At 44.2% G+C, this 15,685-nt stretch overlaps 1 protein-coding gene across 1 annotated transcript in view; it reads right to left on the bottom strand.

Annotated features, from left to right (window-relative positions):
- Positions 1-10,992: 10,992 nt before the first annotated feature.
- The window catches only part of kcnk3a (potassium channel, subfamily K, member 3a), a 54,014-nt gene continuing 49,321 nt past the window's right edge, over positions 10,993-15,685 (bottom strand). Inside the window, exon 2 of the mRNA XM_047021744.1 lies at positions 10,993-13,601. Coding sequence (XP_046877700.1) covers positions 12,694-13,601 — 908 coding nt within the window. The 3' untranslated portion in view covers positions 10,993-12,693. The remainder of the gene's footprint in view (positions 13,602-15,685) is intronic.

Here is a 15,685-nt window from a genome sequence, read left to right as displayed (position 1 = left end):
TTAGTCCAACCACGGCCTTTACGATCGTCGATCATATCATCAATCATCTGTCCATGTAATCACGTGAGCTGAAGGCAAGTGCTACTAACACACATTCGTTGGGGGTCAGGACAGCCGTTGTCTAGGGTCACGCAGCTATGGCTCGGGATTTCAGTGCCCTGCAAGTTCTACAACAGATGTTTGCAAACATCGAGCAAAGTGAGTCCGAAGAGGAGACAGAGGATGTGTCAGAAATAGAAGACGGCGAAGAGTGCGTGGAGCATGTGGCAGAAGAGCAGGAAGAAGAAGAAGAAGAAGAAGAAGAAGAAGAAAAAGACGACGGGCAAGAGTACGCGGAGCATGTGTCGGAACAAGCAGACGGGCAAGAGTATAATGCGGTCGACGACAACTCAGCAGCGGCCGCCGCCGCCCGAGCCCCTGAAATCGACAGAGATACTTTCTTGTCGAAAGATGGCAAAATTGAATGGCGTTCGGTTGCGTATCTGAGGAATCCGAGGCTGCTGTCGCAACGTGACAGCCGTGAGAGGACCCCCAGAGGACCCACAGCGTACGCCGTTTCCCACGCTCTCGACATCGTCTCTGCGTTTTTACTCTTTGTCACGCCACAAATCGAAACAGTGATCTTGGACGAGACAAATCGGGAAGGCTATCTGAAACGCGGAGAGGAGTGGAAAGCAATGGACGCCTCTGACCTACGTGCCTACATAGGGCTGCTAATCCTGGCAGGGGTGTACAAGTCCCGAGGCGAAGCGGCCGCCAGTCTGTGGGACGCGCAGAGCGGCAGAGCGATTTTCCGCGCTACCATGCAGCTGAAAGTCTTCTACACCTATTCGACGTCGATACGATTTGACGACCGTGGGACGCGAGCGGCGAGACGCGCCACGGACAAGTTGGCGGCGATACGAGAGGTCTGGGATATGTGGGTAGAGAGATTACCCCGCCTCTACGACCCAGGGCCCGAAGTGACCGTGGATGAACAACTGATCGCGTTCAGAGGACGGTGTCCTTTCAGGCAGTACATGCCGAGCAAACCGGCAAAGTATGGGATCAAGTCGTGGGTCACGTGCGACGCAAAATCCAGCTACGCTTGGAAGATGCAAGTTTACACCGGGAAGTCGAGCGACGGAGCCCCGGAGAGGAGCCAGGGGATGCGCGTCGTGCTCGATATGACAGACGGCCTGAAGGATCGCAATGTCACGTGTGACAATTTCTTCACATCCTACGACCTCGGACGAGAGCTCATGGCGACGAGAAACATGACCATGGTTGGCACCGTGCGAAAGAACAGGTCCGAGCTCCCGTCCGAGCTGCTGACGACGACGAACAGGCGACGGGTGCTGTCGTCGCTGTTCGCCTTCACTCCCACCACCACTCTGGTTTCCTACCTCGCAAAGAAAAATAAGAACGTTTTACTCATGAGCACACGCCACACAAACGACGAAATCAGCGACAGAAACGACGGCAAACCGACCGTCGTCTTAGACTACAACCGCAACAAAGGAGGTGTAGACAATCTGGACAAGGTCATCGCGGCCTACAGCTGTAAAAGGAAGACGGCCCGGTGGCCCCTCGTCATCTTCAGCAACATCGTTGACGTTTCCTCCTACAACGCCTTTGTGATATGGAGAGAGGTCAACCCCAACTGGATGCCGCGTAAGCGCAACAAGAGGAGGTTTTTCCTCGAGCAGCTCGGAAGGGCCCTCGTGACTCCGCTGATCGAGAGGAGACGATGTCTGCCCCGCGCGGAAGCTGCTGCCGCGGTTTTGAAAGATCTACGGATGGCCAGCTGTCGCGATCCACCTCCTCGACGACAACCCGAAGAGGATGGCGCAGCAGCAGCCGCCGCCTCCTCATCGGCAGGACCGACCTCGCCGGTCCCTGCCAGTAAGAGGAAGAGATGTCAAGTCTGCCCGGTGAAGAAGGACCGTAAAACGTTCACTGTTTGTCGCGGTTGTAAGAGGCATGTCTGCAAATCCTGTTCGCGTGTATACTGCCCCACATGCCCCACCGAGCTGGGCTTCGGCCAAGGAGAGGTTCCCGTTGACCCCGGACGACCTGCGGGAGTGTGTGCAGGAGACTGAACAACTCAGTCGAGTGCAGAAGATGGGCTTTGCTCAAGTCAAAGCACAGTGCTGCTGCTGCTGCTGCTGCTGCTGCCGCTGCCGCTGCCGCCGCCACCACCACCACAACCACCAGCGGCACCACCACCACCACCACTACATGCATGGGATGAATAGATGATGTATCAGGACGGCAGGCTGGAGGTCTATCCATAGTGCTGTCTGAGGGTCATTGTGATGCACGGTGTCATGCACGGTGTGACAACTTTTCATGGTACAAAAATAAATAAAGTGAAACATTTGATTTTATTCCTCGCGTTGTCTGCCTAGTCTATGACGCCACTCTCGTGCCGTTTCGGGGTCGTGGTGAGTCAAACTGACATTGTGACAACTTTTTCACAGCCAAAAATAAATAAATAAAGTGAAACTTTTTATTTCTAGCCTTGTCTACATGCCTATTATTACACTCTCGCGCTGTATCCTAGTCTGCGCTGTGACTCACCATACCTAGTCTGTTACGCCACACTCGTGTTGACGACCTTTCGTAATACAAAAATAAAAGTGAAACGTTATCTGTCTACATAAAAAAATTATTCATACTTTCCCTGGCCGGGGAGCAATCCAGGGCTGTGGAGTTGACAGCCTCGCAGCCTTGCCACTAGACCACAAGGGGAGTTGCTTGTTCTTTGTGCTGTCTCTGCCTCTTTATATATATATATTTTTCTTTTACACTGCAACGTCTGTGTCGTCTATTACGCGACCCCGCACTGTCTCCGGTTCCTTGTGACCCACAGCGGTCTTCTGACAACTTCTCATAATACAAAAAAAAATAAAAATAAAGTGAAACCTTTATATTCCCCCAGTGTGGGTCACAATGACCCCGAGACAGCGCGAAGGTGGCGTAATAGACGGAGCTGTGGGTCACAACGACCCGGAGACAGCGCGAGGGATAAATGCAAGCTGCATAGACAATGAGGAGAGCGTGAGGGTTAAGTGCACGGCCCCTCTGCTGCTGAGCCGTTGCCATGCGCTGTGGGGGTCCTCGTTTGGTCTGACTTCAGATGTTGGCCTGGATGGGGACATCTCGTCACAGCGGTTTCATAATTTTGTCGTCAGTTTGTTTATTTCGTGCTGCATCCTTTGCAATGAGTCTTCACAGTCTTGGCATTTTTTATTTATTTTGTCCCACTCTTCCAGCGATCGCTCTCTGCTTTTTGTTTGGGGCGTTCCCTTAATGAGCGATCTGTTGATTGTTGCATTGGGGGTGCTGCGTTAGTTTCTTTAGAATCAGATTAGGTTTTTAATCCCATGAAAGTTTATTTTTTATTATTATTATTTTATTTTTTCAGACAAGGAATTAGCTTTGGCAGGAAAGTGCATACATTAAACATATAGGAATCTTAAACATTTAAATATGAGGTCTAAACTATACTAAGGGTATGAAAACTAACACTTTACTGTCTAAATATGGGGGTGGCTCTGTCAGGCCAAATAGTGTCCTAGGGCCAAATAGTGTCCTACCTGACGTCACAATGCCGTTCCGAAGCAAGGACGCGTCCGTCGCTATGCCGACCTTAAATTCCTGAGATATCTACGCGTGCTAGCAGGAAACTGTCATGGTTGCTATACTGGTTACTAGGTAGGAAGTTTTAGGCTTGTATTTAGGCTTATTTAAACCAGTTTATTCTACTTTACTATTCAACGTTTTCACTCGTTTGATAGCTGGTGCTAGCTGGCTAATTGTTTTTGTCAAAAGAATTCACTTATTTAGCATCAATTTTAACAGACCGGGAAGGCAACACGTATAGTATTCTGCCTGCGCGCGTTGCTGTCTCAGGAATGTCGAACGAGTGAAAACTTTAAATAGTATAGTAGAATAAACTGGTTTAAATAAGCCTAAGTACAAAACTTCCTACCAGGTAACCAGTATAGCAACCTTGACAGTTTCCTGCTAGCACGCGTAAATATCTCAGGAATTTAAGGTCGGCATAGCGACGGACGCGACCTTACTTCAGAACGGCATTGTGACGTCAGGTAGGACACTATTTGGCCCTAGGACCAGGGGCGGTCCTAGCACATTTGGCGCTCTAGGCGAGCTTCACTCGTGGTTTAAACGTTTAAAACGCTTTTGCACGAAAACGGAATTGCAACTTTCAAACTTTATTTTGCCCTGCAAGACTGCATTTCTTTCAAATAAACACAACAACGGTCACAACGATCAATAAACATTAAATAAAGAACGAAATCCCTGGTAAAATGTCAAGTCTGTGCTGAACTACGCTCCGGCCACGCCCCCCTGTTCAACGGTGCACACACGGTGCACGGTCACATTCACTCCCTCATCGCCTGCAAATATGTTTTTTTAGTCTTCTGTTCTGTTGATGCCTGGCAAACAACAGCTAGCTAGCTAGCGTTAGCTATCTAGCAAGATTACATACAATCCATTCACTAAAGTTGACAATACAACACTTGGATTTTTACCAGTATTCCTCACTTGTTGACAAATTGCCGTGTTTGTCTTCCTTAATGCCTAATGCAACAACACTACACATATCTTACTCATTGCATAACACACCCATTAGGCATTAAGGACATTAAGGAAGACAAACACGGCAATTATTGGGTGTGCAACGAGTAAGATATTTGTAGTGTTGTTGCACTGGCTATTGGGTTTATATGTGTGCCCCTATTTTAATCGTGTTTTTTTTGTATAACGTAGAATAGCCTACATGGACATATAATTTTTGATATAGGCTACCCGCCTCTGTAAAATCTTTAAAGAACTAGTTTATGTGACAGGGAGTAGGAACACGTTCAATGATAAGGTCTTTTCTTCTTAACTCCACTAAAGTGCCCGGGGCAATTCACGCATTCATGAACCGTTTTCTTATCTGGAATTCATCATAGGCTAAGACCAGAATTTAAGGATTTACCTTTCGCCTTTGTACATTTCTCTTATTCTTCCTTTCTTTTCTTCTTAACTTTCACCCTGGATAGCTTTTGCCTCTTCATTATTTCGTTCTTCAAAGTTCTTGAACACACACACTCTAACCAAACGCCTCACTGTGCTAGCATGTTCTGATAACACCAAGCTTCATTTTTTAAGGGGACGTATACCTGGCTCATTTGACGCTAATGTTAGATTTATTTTTTGAATGTCAAAATATTGGTTGGAGATAAAGAAGGGGGCCCAAAAAAAAACTGCCCAGCAACAAAAAATTAAAACGTTTTTTATTTATTTTTAGCTGGGCGCATTTTCTTGCGCCCCCCTCTGAGTGGCGCCCTAGGCGACCGCCTATACCGCCTGTAGGAAAGACCGCCCCTGCCTAGGACACTATTTGGCCTGACAGCTCCAATGGTCATACTGGTAGGGGCTCTATCCCTATACTTCCTTTATTCCTGTCTCTGTAGGATTGGTTATTTAATCTTGGTTATTTTGTCTTAATCTCTTATTGCTCTGGTTTTTAAATTTATGGGGCTTTATGTTGACCTCCACCTCCTCACAGCACGCTAAATCAAAGGATCCTCCTTTCGGCCAAACTGAAGTGCTTTTCTTCATTAACTGTTGAATTCTCTTTTTGTCGTCTGGGTGGCGTTTTTATTTTTTATTTGTATTACCTCCACTGGAGCCGTCACCTGGCTGTCCAAAGCCTTCCCACTGTTTTTCCGTGAATGATCCCCGTATAAATGTGTTTTGTTCTGCTGACCAAGGACCTGGAAAGATCTGGTTGGTCGTCGGTTTTCCTGGTTTTCTTAATTTCTACCAAATAGCTTGTTAGTCGTCCTAATTAGTTTTCTGAAGCTTGGTTGAGGTCCTACACCAGCTTCTCTGATATATTGTTACTTAAAGGTTTGGTTTTATAATCCTCACTTAACCTACTGGGAACAACGGTAATACTGAGGGATGGATGTGTGGCTGGCCTTTCCCGTACTGCTATGGTCTGCCCTATGGGCACTTTTAAACGGAAGTCACCAGAATAGAGGCTACAGTCTGTTCCAAACTCTGGGCCAGACCTGTAGAATCAAACCAATGATATAATGCTTGTTGCCAAGACACGCCAGGGAAAAAACTTATTTTGGGGCTGTATCAATGATTTGGTGATCGCCCAGCTTTGAGTATTTCAGCTGAGCATCTTGTCAGTTCTCAATTAATAAATATGTGTGTGTGTTTGTTTCCATCAAGGTAAAACAAGTAAGAAGTAGAATTTTGCCACTATCGAGTATGTCAATTCGTTAGTGACACACCGACTACCACTGGATCTTCTCGGGTATTTGATGTGTTCAATGATAATTTAGCTTGCAAATGCAAGCACAGTTTCTAGCGTCTCTCCTCTCAGTCTTGTTTTAAAAGGTCCTTGTTCTCTTATCTATTGCAGCCCAATACATAAATCAGCTACAACTTTAGTAAAAACGGGAAAACGAGATGTAGAGAGCCACAAAGAAGGAATGTGTGTGCGTGTTTTGTGTGTAGTGAGTGTGTGTGTGTGTGTGCGTGTTTGTGTGTACTGAGTGTTTGTGCGTGTGGAAGAGGTGGTGTGAGGGAGGTGTGTGTGTATGTGCGAGGGAGGGAGAGGGAGAATTAGAATTGTATCACTATTATTTAGTTTTTACATTTATTGTAATGTCACACTGTCTTTAAACTGGATCTCTCAGGTCTTTGATTTGCTTAAAATAATCTTTTTGCTTCATTTTATAAACAATACTTTGCACAAATCCCTGTCCTGTTCCTCTGACTTCGGATTGCTGTTAGTGTTACACAGGCCTTTTATCTATTGTAGCTCAGAAAATTTTAACATAGCTCAGTGAGATACAACGAGAGGCAGAGAGACACAGAGAGTGTGAGTGTGTGTGAGGATGTGTATGTGTGAGTAGCGAGAGTGTGTGTGTATGAATGAGAGTGGGAGAGTGTGTGCGGTGTGTGTGTGTGGGTGTGTGAATGTGAGTGAGGATGTGTGAGTAGTGAGAGCGTGTGTGTGTGTGAATGGGAGTGTGCGTTGTGTGTGTGTGTGAGGGGTGTGTGTAGATGTGTGGTTTGAGAGTGTATGTGTGTGTGTGAATGAGAGGGAGAGTGAGTGTGTGTGTGTGTTGTTGAGTGGTGATGTGCGGGAGGTGTGTGTGTGTGTATGTATGGGTTTGTGTGTGTGTGTAGGGTGACCGAGAGAGAGAGGGCGAGAGAGAGTTGAGAGTTTAGATAGAGTCTAGATAGGATAGAGTTTAGATAGAGTTTGAGGGTTCTGATAGAGAGAGAGTGAGAGAGAGAGTGGGGGCAAAATGGGAGTGTAGCAACTCCAGTTTTGAGTCATCAGCTGGGCGTAGCTTTGCGCTGAGTGAGTGGGAGAGAGTGAGGGGTCCCAGAGCTCAGAGAAATAAGTTGGCAAACAGAAAACGCTCATTCGACCTCCCCACACAAGCTGTCTCTGCTCCCAGTCCGAGTTTTGTTCAATCACCCACCCAAAGGCTTTAGACTTGTATAGCCTATGCCTCACAACTTAGGACCCAAGAAACATTGGAATTGAGCTTTCCGTAAGCTCACACAAACTATTCCCTGTCTTTATCTATAGCTTTATGATTTTCTGTCTGAGGCAGAAAAAGCGGGGCTTTTTACAGATCTTTCAGACTTCTCTCTCTAACAGCCCGACTCTGTCTCCTGAGTGCTCCGATGGTTAGCGGTCTGCTCTTTTTCAAGCCGAACGGACTCGACTCCAGAGATTTACAGGCGTTTCTCTCTAAAATACACTTCTTCGGGTTAAGGGGAACAACTATTTCTATTTACGGGGCGGCTTGTGATTAAAACGAATATTTTCAGGGTCGGGGATGTTATTTAAACGTTATAAGTTGGAGAAATATGTCAGCCTAATTTTCTCCGTTTTATAGTTAAAGTATTCTCATGTGAAGTAGCCTGGTAATATTTTGCCTAGCTTATGTCCGAAAATAAGCAGCTCAGCTTATGTTTAAAAAAAAAAAAAATTCTCGCTCTTTTAGTGACAGATAAAATTACACAAGTTTTTTCGTTAGCAGTTATTTTGCAGTTTGACTATTGCCACACTAATACTAAATCCTTAAGGGACAATCGGGAATGTTAGCTAATTCTTTCTTTAAACCAATTAGATGAGTCTATTACTTTGAATTTTTAAACATTAAGAGAAACGGACAAGTCCGTTCCGCGGCGCCTTCAGTGAGTGCCCTAAACGGGACGCGCTGAGCTGTCTTGCCTGAACGATTCTCGTGCGCCTGGTCCGGTTGTTTGCCTTTCTCTATTTAGCCTATCAGGATTTACAGTAATATATATGTATCATTTTTTCTAATACCTACCTATTTGGTTATGTGAGCGTATTTACATGCAATAATTCTGGCCACTGATGTTCTTTATCGTTTTTTCAGCGGTAGCCTACGCGCGGTTTCTATTATATCTAGTCTACTTAACTACCATCCTCTTTTTCTGCCAAGAGAATATGCCGGCTATTATCCGTATACTACTGCCGTGTACGAATTACCTCATCCGCATATTACTGCCATACGCGAATGACCCTACTTGTATTATTACTGTCCTATATGAATTACCTCATCCGCATATTACTGCCATACGCGAATGACCGTTTCTGTATTATTACTGTTGTATATGAATTAATTAATCCGCATATTACTGCCATACGCAAATGCCCCTATCCGTATTACTGTCGTATATGAATCACCTCATCCGCATATTACTACCATACGCGAATGACCCTTTCTGTATTATTACTGTCGTATATTAATTAATTAATCCGCATATTACTGCCATACGCAAATGACCCTATCCGTATTACTGTCGTATATGAATCACCTCATCCGCATATTACTGCCATACGCGAATGACCCTTTCTGTATTATTACTGTCGTATATGAATTAACTGAACTAATGGCGGTTGTGTATTAGTCTAATCTATCTACACACGGACGAGACATACACAATACATAGACAGACATACAAAATGACAAACATACAAATATGTTTGCATCAAACTTTGGCTTCGGTGCTGTAGTTCATTAATTTAATTAAAAGAAATAGGTTATTTTGAAGGAGAGACTTACCGGAACCTGGTCCGTGGATGAACAGTCACTCGGAAAACGCATATATAGAATTAGCAGATAAAAAGGTTCTGCCGTACCTTATATGTTGTGTGGCCAAAGTGGAGTCCGACTGCTTGTCCCCCACAATCCAGGCTGGTCTCATCAATCTCCTGGCTGGCTCGCCAAATTGTCGTCGAAATAATAGTCTAAGTTTTTAACCAATATCAAAATGTAAAACAGCACGGAAACGGCAGCAAAGTGTGATGCAAAGTGTTTATTCGAATCCAACACAACGGATTGATTCCAACAAACGCGAGTAGACCCGGAGTCTGACAGAAATTTTTCTCCGGACATCAGCTTTTATATTTGTTCTTTTTCCTTTGGTACATTATATGTAGTCACAGATTCATGTATGCATTTCACACTCGGTTGGTCCATTGTCACATATGAATTTGCATAGCCTGGACTTTCCCTAACTTTCTCCTTCCAGGGCCCACGTGAGGCCTTGCAACCCAGCTGCACAGGTTATACAGAGTTTAAGGACATCAATCTGTCCCCTGATGTCTGGCGCTTGTAGTTCTCAATATCTGGGCCTTGTAGTCTTTCATGGGAGAGGCCTACACACACACTTATGCTAATATCAACAACTTTCTTCTCAAAGAAGGAGGAGAAGTCATCTGCTGTCAGGGAGGAGGGGGCGTGGGGGAGGTGGGTTAAGAAGGGTGGAGAAGGTAGAGAAATGTTTGTGAGGGTTTGAGGCAGAGTTAATTTTGTTCAGGAAGTAGTGGGTTTTAGTAACAGTTGTGTAAGCAGAAAAGGTTTTAAGGAGGGAGTAATACTTATCAAGGTCCAGTCCGTCTTAAGACTTGCACCATATCCTCTCAGCCGCCCGAAGGGTGGATTGCTCTTCACGAATAACATCCGTGAGCCACGGGCAGGAAGGAGAAGATCGTGCAGGCCTGGTTGACAGGGGACAGAGAGTGTCAAGTGAAGCGGTTAATGTGGATATCAGGGTGTTGGTTGCAGTGTCGTTGGGGTGAGTCGTGAACTCTTGAATGGGAGGGAGGATGTTACAATGAAGGAGAAATGGGAGAGGGATAGGGAGCGGAGATTGCGGCGGAAATTTACGAGGGGTGGGGAGGCAGGAGGAGTTGGAGGGAGAGAGACAGAGAACAGGATAAAAAAGTGATATAAGTCTGTGATACAGTCACGTGTCAGGATGAGGTCGAGCTGTTTTCCTGCCTTGTGGGTTCAGTAGCGTCAGGTCAAACAAAGTCAGGAGGGACATGAAGTCGATGGCCTGCGTTCCTTAGAAGTGGATGTTGTCATATTCATGTTGTGTCTAATGATTGCTCCATAGTGTTTATATATTGATTGGTTGTGATTTGAAAACACTGTTTAGGAGCGAGTGTTTGATTTTGCCATAAAAGTATTTTGGAAATTGAGTTTGAAGATTTTATTTTGTGTTTACAGTTTTTAGAAAATGGGTGACCGTTTCAAGAAATGTGTCTTGGTAATCTGAAAAACTGTAAGCAAAATATATCATGTTATGTTGGTGGCCTTCTGATTTTAAAGACAGTGGAAACACTGAAAAGACAACCTCTGGCTCCAAAATTCAAGATGGGTTTCCAGTAATCTCAGCTCTGATATGTTCTGGCACAGGTGCCATGTCAGAGAATTGAGGTGAACTAACTGTGCTGATGTGGAAGGCCTACATAAACTGTACACATCATGTTGTTATGCAGCACCCTTTTGACTGTCTGTTTTGAAGGTACGTATGTATATTAGCATACAGTTTATTGTTATTTTATATTAACTACAGGATTACCACCAATCAATATGAGACCAAATCATTTTCGTGCGATCAATGACCAGTTTCTGGGTTTATTAAGAGAATGAATCAATGTCAGAATGATAAACAATTCCAATAAATAATGCATGACAGTCTTCAAATCAATATGAGGTTATGCAATACAAAATTATTTCAACTTGGTGAACGTTTTGAGATCCCTTTTAACATCTGAGTGGGAACCTCGATCAAAATGTGTATCACGTTTCTGTGTAGGTCAAAAGCATGCAGGGTTTAGATGTCCCGTCCTGTGATAGGTCTGATACTACAGCTAAACAGATAAGGCTTGGGTCATCTGCAACAATTCAGCCAATAAGGAATGAATATAAAAACGCTCTTTACTGTTTTCATGCAAAAATGCATTTTAAATCATTTGTCTAACTTAAATAAACATATTGTTATTTCAACAAAAAAGTGTTGAAGGGAAACAGAACTAATCTCAAACATGCCATGGTGAGCCTGCCTGCCTGACCAACCAGAGAGACCACTGCACTCCTGTTTCTTTGCACCTAGCACTAGTCGTTCTGAACAGACTGTGAACTTGTGAGCTCAGGATGGTTCCAGAAGGATATCTGACAGTGCTGCGCCAAACAAGCTTCACACCCTACAACTCTAAAGAACACCTCTCATATCTAGCATGCAAGAAACCCACATCCAAATATGCTCAACAACTGATCGTGATCTAAATTGAAATTAAATATCTATGTTTGAAAACATTTCTGAGCACAATGTCAATCTTAAATATAATATTCAGGGAAAGAAAATGTAAGGTGATTCTAGTATATATACATATACATAAATAAAGGTATGAAATTTGATAATATGCACAGATATCCAGTGCCCTAAGCATACAACAATGTTCTAAAGTGCAGCAGTGAATTAGAGTCTATCACACAATGTGAGCTCCCCTGTTCAGAGTAAAACCCTACATAGTAACATAACTTTGTAAAAAAAAAAAAAAAAAAACATACAGTACATAAACAAAAGCAATAATTATAGACACGAAATTAAATTAAAATAAGAATATTTTGAACAAAATAGTGAGGTTTTAGAAAAGTGATTTAGTAGATGTGTTTGTTAGAGTAGGTGTGTTTGGCTTGAACCTGAAATTACAGACACAGGAGTGATTAGAAATTTGAGAAAACTTAATCTGAAAAACTGATCTCTTTCCTTAAACCAAGCCTTTTCTTTAAGACAATAAACATAGCACAAATCTGCTGTATATTTATCTTTCAAGATTTACAGTAGAAGTACCTGTTTACTATCTTGGAGTGGCCTACTATATGCCTTTTTTCTTGTTTTTTAGAGATCAGCCTCCCAAAATCTGAGTTTGTGGTTATTTCATTACAAACAATTCATGTTATTCACAATCCCTAGGTCTGTCAAATGTTCTTTTGCAGTCTTTCACAGTGTAGAGTCATACTTACATCTCTTCAAATTAAACATCAATCTAAGATACAGCAAAAGTTTATGCAAAGCTAAATATATGTCTATAAAGTACCACAGATTTTGTTCTGCTTTGAAAACAAGGGCACCAGTTGTGCCTTTGATTCATACCATTATCTATGGAGGTCCTGAAGGACCTAAAAGCAGTAGGAACAGCAGAAAAACACTTTCAGACTCCTTGGGTCTGTGCACCTTCGATCTTTCCTTTAAAGCAATGCCACAGTGAGAATCCTCTCACTTTCTCAACAAAAGCAAGGTTCTGGTGGAAGGAAAGAGGCCTCCCTGCCCCTAGATGGAGCTGCGGCGCTTGGTGAGTCCCCTGTAGGTGTTGAGGCTGTGCAGGCCCGTGGACACAGAGCTTATGGCGGAGTGATGCTGCAGGCTGCAGATGCAGCCATTGGAGTGGAGGGGGTCGGAGAAGGCCTCGCCCTGCTCCATGTAGGTGTCTGAGGTGGAAAGGTCACGTGGGATGATCATGGGGATGGAGTACTGCAGCTTCTCCCGGCTCTTGTACCACAGGCACGAGCACATGGACTGGAAATGGAGCACCTCAGCATAAACACTGCGCAGGCCCCGCCCTGCCCCCCCAACCCCGCTCCCGCCCCCTCCCGCACAGCCTGAGGCCGTGGAGGAGGGTGGGTCAGGCGGGCAGTAGGGGTGTCTGCCGCTCGCCTGGCCGTTGCGGGAGAGTAGGGCCCTTTGCTCGGCATCGCGCTTCTCGTCCTCTGCATTCATGGTCATAAAGCGCAGCACCACCAGGTTGAGAAAGGCTCCAATGACGGTGAGGCCTGTCAGGATGTAGATGAAGCTGAAGGCCACGTACTCCGGCTTGTTCTGCAGCGCGTCGCCCCTCTGCAATGCTACGTAGTCCCCGAAGCCAATGGTGGTCAGCGTGATGAAGCAGTAGTAGTAGGCATGGAAGAAGCTCCAGCCCTCGAAGTGGGAGAAGGCCAGGGCGCCCACGCACAGCGTACTCATGCAGGAGATGAAACCAATGATCACCATATTGACCATGGACACCTCCGTGCGGCGCATGCCAAGGCACTTCTTGAGGCGATGCAGCAGGTACCTCACCAGGGTGTTGATGCGTTCACCTAGACTTTGGAACATGACCAGGGTGAGGGGAATGCCCAGGAGGGCGTAGAGCATGCAGAACACCTTCCCCCCATCTGTGCTGGGGGCTGCATGGCCATATCCTGGGGGAGACAGACAGGGAGAGCAAGGTTAGTAGCGTTCACTGATTTTATAGGAGATGGGGAAACACATGGGGTTGAGGGGATCTCAGTAATCATGGACAAGGACCAATAAGTGGATCTACAGAGCCTATGCAGGTCACGTGAAAAATGATCAAAAGACTCGTAGAAAGACCTAGTCGGGAAATGAACGAATCGTTCGTTTCCTCTAGCTACCAGTACAGAGCCTATACAGGTCACGTGAAAAATGATCAAAAGAATCGTACCCGAAGACCGATTTGGGAAATGAACTAATCATTTCTGTTTACTTGGACGAGCCTATGCAACAGTCCTGATGCGCGGCCAAGAGAAAATGAATGAATCACTCTTTGAGAGGACTCGTTACTCCCGAGTCCTTGTAAGGATTTGTTCAAAATGAACTAATCGTTCACGAACGACACATCACTACAAGGGACCGGTTCCCAGTGAACCAATTCCAATTCCTTGGAATCGTCAGCCAAATTATTTAACGATTCTGCTAACGGTTCTCTGTGGCGTTGCGCATGCGCAAACTTTTATAGTTTATTCAGACTGCATCAAACATGGCAACTAGGCAGAAGCGTTCTAAAGTTTGGTTGTATTTCACACGACAAAATGACAACAACGCCACTTGTGTAAAAAGTCTATTTCGTAGAGGGGAGGAAATACAACAAATATGAAGAAGTATTTGAACACACAGGAGGGAATGAAGTTACTGGAATGTCATGTGTTCGATGCATGCAGCAGCGCAGCTAACGTTTGCACTTCATCTCTATCTATCAAAGGTAGAGCTAAACTCCTCAAAAGTGATCACAACCACTTGTCACTGTGAAGCAATTTGCCTTTATTGTGTATAGTCGATCAAGTTATCTTCTGTCCCGTCATTTGAAGCATACATTTTAGCTCCGGCATTCGTCTTCCATTGTTGATCACTTCACGTTAATTATCGGGGGTCGTGTGTTATCAGCAAACGTTCGTGTTGTCGTGTCAACCCATTATTAAACTGAGTATATCAATTTTTATTCCATCATTGAACTTAGCATTTAAATTGTTTAACAGAATGGCCGATGTTTGACACTGTCATATTATATGATTTGACCTTGGCTAAAAATTCTATAACTAAGCTAGCATAGCTAATAGAAGTGTAGAAGAAGAGCAACGGAAAAATGTAAATGTGTATGTATACATACTGTATATGGTGTGCAGCATTATAGAAAGTTTACGGTGGCCGACGTGCAAACGCGCTGCAAATTAAAGAAAACACATGCAAATAGAGAAAACACAAGCAAATTAAGAAAACATCTTCATTAATTTGACAACACATGCGCAGCATTCAGCAAACGTGCCGCAAATACACACAACGCAACCAAATACATAAACGCGCTGCAAATACATAAACGCGTTGCAAAAAACGAAAGCATGCAAACCAAAAACGTTGCATCCAGTTTTCACTATGGAAGTTCTCCAGGCCTCTAGGGGGAGCGCTAAGTGGAACAGCTTGATTTTCGGCCCCACGGAGCGAGATTTGCATAGATGTTTTCTTAATTTGCTTGTGTTTTCTCTATTTGCATGTGTTTTCTTAATTTGCAGCGCGTTTGCAAATGTCGGCCACCGTAAAAATTATATAAAAGAAAATTCATTTAAACTAGAAAGTGCATTTCCTGCAGAAAATGCGTTGGAATGCTGAAAGCTGATTATTTTATTTTTTTTAAAGCTGAAACACAGAAATGATAAAATACCCGCAAGCTGAAATGAACTTTGAAAATGTGTGAGTCACACAAAAGAGGCAGTGTGGAAGCTCTTAACTCAAAAGTTAAACATCATCTAACAATGCTAAGAGCTAAAATACAATGCGGGGGAAGCAGAAAGCTTAACTGTTAAACTGTAGAAGAAGTAGAATATTCGTTTTAGTAGCTGAAATTATAGAAACAGAAATACTACTCTACCAGCAGTTTCAAAAACGTGTTCCTTCTGCTATCTCTGACGAATTTGTCACCAGATTGGCATTGATTTCTATGGGGCAAGAGTTGGACTTTGTCCTGCTTTCGTGGGGCTCGAAAAAATATGTA

Source organism: Hypomesus transpacificus, chromosome 6, assembly GCF_021917145.1.
Source record: "Hypomesus transpacificus isolate Combined female chromosome 6, fHypTra1, whole genome shotgun sequence".
Taxonomy (NCBI): Eukaryota; Metazoa; Chordata; class Actinopteri; order Osmeriformes; family Osmeridae; genus Hypomesus; species Hypomesus transpacificus.
The sequence above is the reverse complement of the archived record's forward strand: the minus strand, read 5'-3'. Positions and strand labels throughout refer to the sequence as shown.